Raw genomic sequence first — 5,881 nt, 5'->3', positions numbered from 1 at the left:
TTAGGACTCTCATTGAAAGTCCTTAAAAAACACATTTTAGGACTCGCGATGAGTGTCCTAAATAGTCCAAAGAGTCCTAAAAAGTCTGAATAGAAAATTTGAGTGTATAATATGAGTGCTGACTTTTAAGGACTCACTTTGGGTGTTCTAAAAGAGTATTTAGGGCACCCAAAGAGTGCCCTTAAATATATTAAGTAAAAAGTGGGATAAAAACAATTGGAGATTCGAAATTGAGGCTAGGGCATTTCAAAAAAATTGTCTAACTTTACATTTAATATTAGTTGTTAATTAATTAAATTACTTATTATTTAAATAGTTAATCAAAAATAAAAATTTTGATGAAAATTTATTAATAATACTTATTGGGCCTTTCAGCCAGGGATTAAGGTTCTTTTTTTTTTTTCAGCACCACATAGTAGAAGGAAAGGAGAAGAACAGGCAGCTGGGTTCTCAGCCAAGGTGTTCTTCTTGGCGACGACGACGACGACGACGATGCAATGCTCAGAGACGGCTGCAAGTGATTCTTGATGCATGTTCCTGGTGCTCGACGACGGCTACAGGTGGTTATCGACGCTTGGACTTCTCGGCAACGTTGCAGAGGTGGTCGGAGCTGCATGCGTCCTTGGCACGGTGGCTGTGCAGGCTGGGTTGATCTCAGATTGGGCGTCAGCAACAGCAGGTATTTAAGCTTTATATTTTTATTATTAGTAGTAATAGATAGTTATATATATATATATGTAACTCTGTCGGTTCATATGAATGTGATGGAGCTTCTAGTTGGGGTCTTTCTTCAGACCTCTAAGCTTGGACTATCCATAATCTCATTCATGTCAGAAAATCTGTAAGTTTATTCAAATGTATATTTTTTTCTTCTTTTTTTATGTGTCGGATTTATTGTTGTTTTTTTTTTTCATTTGGTTCTAGCTTTGTGTTATTATGACTGTATCTTCCTTAAGAAAGGTCTGTAGATTGTATTTTTTTTTGGGCACTCAGCCCTACTCGAGCAAATTGTGATCATTTGGTATGAGATTGGAACATTTATTTTGATAATTTTCTTCTGTCTGTGTCATTGTATTTCTGTGTGTTTTCTCTTTAATGTATATATATATATATATGCATATATAGGATGATGGTCCTACCTTTTTGCTGGTAACAATGGTAAATCAATTTAATTATAATTGAAGTTTCTTTCTCTTCCTGTAATGATGAGCCACAATTACAAGTGTATATAATCTGATTAACTATGACCTTTATGATTATTTTTTTTGTTAATTTGTACAAAATTACAATTAATTCTAACTCATTTTTATATGAATTGCATTCATATTAGTATAATGTTAGACTGTATAGGAGTTTTGTTTGTCTTCTAATGCTTAAGTACTCTTTTCATTGTTATGCGATTCCAAATTGCAACAAGCACCTAAGGTTTTCTCAAAATCTTTCCGAGACAAAAAAATAACACAAAGATGGTTGTATCCTTTGGCTAAAAATAAAAATAGTGAGAAGATTCATTTGGTTTCATGTCATATATTACTCTCATTTTTTTATTTCTTATGCATTCAAAGTGTTTGAAAAAATACCTAATAGAATGACATGAAAAGAATAACTATTTTTTTTAAAATTGTTGATTAATACTTGTTTTCTTTAATTGATAAAATACTTGTCCTCTAAATAATACACAGTGGAACATTCTTTTTTAGTGATATGGAATTTCTGATGGATTAGTGATGTGTTCTTGAAACTCATGTAATGTTTCTTTAACTTAATAGTTATACCTCATCTTTGATTTCATATATAAAGTATGTCCATTATTAATTTTGAGGTCCTAAGCTTCTCTGTAATACATTGTTGATGTTTGTGTGGGTGGGCAATGTAGGCTTTGTGAAGCTTGCAAGCACTGAGATTTTCATTGTGTTAGTAACATTAAGTTATTTGCACATTTTATAGTTCTGTTTTTTTTGGTTATGCGTATTAAATCAATTAAGACTAGACATAGTATGCCTCTATGGCATGATGAAATCTTATTGAATGCTAATGATATTAAATCAATATATGACCTCTATCCTCTTTCTGCTCACAACTTTTTGTTAGCCTTACTTATATTAGTATTTTTAAATATTCTACTATATACTTGTCACATTTTATGTTCATTTCTTTCCACAATATTTTACAGGGGATAGCAATAGGGGTCCATGAGTGTTGGGTAAGTTTTATTTCCTTCCTTTCTATGGGTTAGCTTCTCTCTATTTTCTTCTTTTCAAGAACTTTAACACTTTAGATTTTTAGTTAAATGATTGAAACCTGGTGACTGCAGTAGTGGTATGGGCATCTCTGGGTTCACGGCTGGTTTTGCGGCAGGTTTTCTTTTTCTTTTTTTTTAATTTCTTTGCTTATATAAATATATATGCTATTTACTATGGTCTAGGTGTGGAAATATGCTCAAGTGAAATTCTCCCATATCATTGCAATACTTATGTGAACTTTTTAAAATTAAATGCAATGGTTTGACTGGGGTTTGCTACGTGAGGCAAAGTGACTGAATTTGCAATTCGGCAAGGGCTATTATATATTTTAAAGGATATCATGATATTTTTGTTTTGAGTATATGCCAATGCCTGGGATGGTAGATTCAAACCACTTGTTTGAGGTGATAATGGTGACATTTATCAGTTCTTTGCATTTTCTCTATTAGTCATGCTGAAACAAAAGCATGTGGTGCTATAACATTCATTTCTACTCTATTAAATTAATCTCATCTTGATGAAGTTTTAAAATAATACAGTTATTTATTTATCTATTTACTATTGTTTGTTACAGATCAAAAGCTTACAAGCCAAGTTCATGAGATTGTGGGACGCATTAATGGGAGATTTGGAACTCTTATTGCTATTCCCATACACCATCTGGTTTGTCTTTTTTATACATCATGTAAATTAGAGACAGTGTTTCAAGTGATCTTCTTTGTTCTATTTTAATCACTTTCCCAACTTTCTAAAGACATTTTAGTGAAAGAAAAATCAAACAAAAGGAAGAATAAAAGGTCTGAGTTCAGGTCTTTTTAAGCAACAGCATTTGATTAATATATGTTTTGAGACTACAATTTAGTCAAATATTATATATGTTATGTTTCTGTCCCTCATTTTCTTTGAACCTGATTTTCTTACAATTTTGTTCAATGATTATGTCAAGACTGCTAAACCATTTTCTCTTCTTTGTACAGGACCGATCTCTTGACTTTCACGCATTGTGCGCTCTGTATGCTGTTACTGGTACTCATTTTTGTTTTGTAACAAAACCGTTAATCAATTTTGTCTTAGATAAGTAAATTGTTCCTAGGCTGCCTAGTTTGTAGTGATTCCTATAGTAACTCAATCATGTAATACATTAATATGGTGAAACAACAGAAGGCAATTGTGCCTTCAATTAATTAATTTTGTTTACCATGAGTAACTCAATTGCTATTTCTTTTTCCGGTGCAAATTTTATATATATATATATATGTATATATAAAAATAAATATAGATATTTTTCATTTCTGTTTATATGCATGTAATTTTTTTTATTTGTTTGTTTTTCCTTGTTTAGATGTTGCACTTGTTACTTCTCTTAGAGATGGAATGAATCTTATGAGTTATGAGTTTGTTGCTTGCCAAGCATCCAAGAAAGGAGTCCTCATTCTGAGTGAGGTAATTTAACTTTATATTTTCTCTGAGTTTGCATGGTATGTTTTTTCCATTGTTAAATTCATCCGAAAAGCTTAAATTGTCAATAAAAAAAGAAAAAGGAAAAAAAGAATACTTTGTTGTGAATTCTGGTCAACGCATTATCTTCATAGTTCTTCGGGCTTGCATCTTCTTGTTTATTCCATTTAAATTTAGTTTGCAGGTGCAGCACAATCGCTCGGTGCTGGTGCCATTTTAGTAAATCCATGGAATATCATAGAAGTTGCTGCTTCCATTGCTTATGCTTTGAATATGCCAGCTGATGAAAGAGAAAAGAGACACCAGCATAATTTCATGCATGTAACAACTCATACATCTCAAGAATGGGCTGCAACCTTTGTTAGGTATGCTCATATATAGCATTAGCATTAGCATGTATGATTTATAGATAATGAAACCTTCTCAATGTGGAGATTGATATGTATTCTAGAATTTCAAATTTCACTTCTGTTCTAAGAAGCAAAAAATTTATCTGTTCATACCAGCTAGTGTTTCTTTTTCAGGCTTTATTCTAATCTAGTGTCATTTTTTATTTCTCCATTTCAGTGAACTTAATGATACTATTGTGGAAGCTCAACTGACGACTAGGCAAGTTCCACCTCTACTTCCTATGAAAGAAGCCGTTGATCACTATTTGGAATCCAATAATAGATTGCTTATACTGGTAGGCATCTTTCTCTTGCTACACTTTACATGCTGGAATTTTATATGATATCTGTTTTTCATTTCTATATTTTCATTTTCCATGTTCAATTATGTACAAATTGGGTAAGCGAAGTAAAACTTATAAAGTGACAGTGTGTTAATTTGTGTAATTTACTTTTCTTTTTTTCAGATGGAATAACAAATATACTGGTAGAAATGAATGTTATAGCACCACATGCTTTTGTTTCATAAGTTTGGTTTACCCACATCGTGAAAATATTGTGGGTAATCAACCAACTTATGGAGAGTTAGTTGAACGACTTAATGATACAACTTTCCGCCTTAATGCTACTAACGAACAACTTAGTGTAGTTGTGGATATACTTCGTCATAACAATTTGATGGCACCGCCTCCACCACCTCCAACAGACCAAGCTTCAGATGCAAATTTAAGAGAGTCGCCATCTATTTCAGTTCGGGAGTCACAAGAAGATTCTTAGTTTATTTACATTAATTTACTAAGGAATGAACTTTATGAAGTTTTTTTATTTTAGTAGGGGTAACCTTAAAATGATAACTTTATGACTTTTTTTAGTATTGAACATTATAAAGAGTTTTACCATTAAACATTTTATTATTGAATGGTTTTTTTCTAGTTTATTTCTAATATATAACATTTATAAATAACTGTTATTATCTTTTACCTACACATAACCATTAAATTTGAACAAAATATAAATTGTGTAACAAACCAATAAAATAATGCTATGTGGGCTAATAAAATGACACCACGTAGGATGCCACATATGATGCCACGTAGGATACCACATATGATGCCACATCATCAGACACGTAAAACTACAAAAACCATGTCAGCATACACGTAAGATGCCATGTCATCAAACACGTCATCTTATGACTCATCAATTGATTTATAAATTAGTGGGGTCCACTGATTCTTTTACCTACCAGTGTTAATAAGTGTAGGTAAAGACTCTTTCCCCACTAACTTTTACCTACCAATCTCTACCAATTCAAAATTGGTAGGTAAACTATATTGACTACCATTAGGCTAGTTTTACCTACACTTACAATTGGTAGGTAAAGACCCCATTTTCTTGTAGTGCAACCATTTTCTTTTAATTGTTATTTAATAATTATTTATTAAAAAATATCTAACCCTGATAACTTATCTTATCAGATTAATTAAAGAATAAATATCATTTCAAATTCAAATCTAATTTGAATTATCATAAATATTTTTCACATTATTTGAATAAATAAAACTAATTAATTCAAAATTAATTATCTTAATCATTTAAATAGGCAATTTCGAAAAATGCCATTTTATTTAAAAAATTATATTAATTAATTTATGAATTTTGAAAATTAATATATTAATTAATTAATTTGTCTCAATTACATATTTGACCTTGAAGAACAAATTTCTTCCAAATATGTCATTTTTTTTATTAATTAAAACTCTTTAATATAATAGCCTTAATTTATTAATC

General features: G+C 30.9%; 1 protein-coding gene across 1 annotated transcript; it reads left to right on the top strand.

The window, feature by feature from the left end:
- The first annotated feature begins 405 nt into the window (after window positions 1-405).
- On the top strand, window positions 406-4,993 carry LOC133805048 (alpha,alpha-trehalose-phosphate synthase [UDP-forming] 1-like). The gene is made up of 9 exons (XM_062243155.1): window positions 406-679; window positions 2,174-2,203; window positions 2,315-2,358; window positions 2,818-2,906; window positions 3,221-3,269; window positions 3,586-3,686; window positions 3,879-4,066; window positions 4,269-4,386; window positions 4,558-4,993. Exons 2-9 carry the CDS (start codon window positions 2,193-2,195, stop codon window positions 4,564-4,566), a joined length of 609 nt encoding a protein of 202 aa, XP_062099139.1. The 5' UTR covers window positions 406-679; window positions 2,174-2,192; the 3' UTR covers window positions 4,567-4,993.
- The last annotated feature ends 888 nt before the right edge of the window (window positions 4,994-5,881 follow it).

This window comes from Humulus lupulus, chromosome X, assembly GCF_963169125.1.
Source record: "Humulus lupulus chromosome X, drHumLupu1.1, whole genome shotgun sequence".
NCBI lineage: Eukaryota > Viridiplantae > Streptophyta > Magnoliopsida > Rosales > Cannabaceae > Humulus > Humulus lupulus.
This window is presented reverse-complemented; position numbering and strand designations above follow the sequence as displayed.

What these genes read in the sequence shown, in the direction of transcription:
- LOC133805048 (XM_062243155.1), top strand. An exon ending in CTATTCCCATACACCATCTG is followed by an intron (nt 2,907 to 3,220) that starts GTTTGTCTTTTT and finishes TTCTTTGTACAG; the next exon opens with GACCGATCTCTTGACTTTCA. An exon ending in GAGTCCTCATTCTGAGTGAG is followed by an intron (nt 3,687 to 3,878) that starts GTAATTTAACTT and finishes ATTTAAATTTAG; the next exon opens with TTTGCAGGTGCAGCACAATC.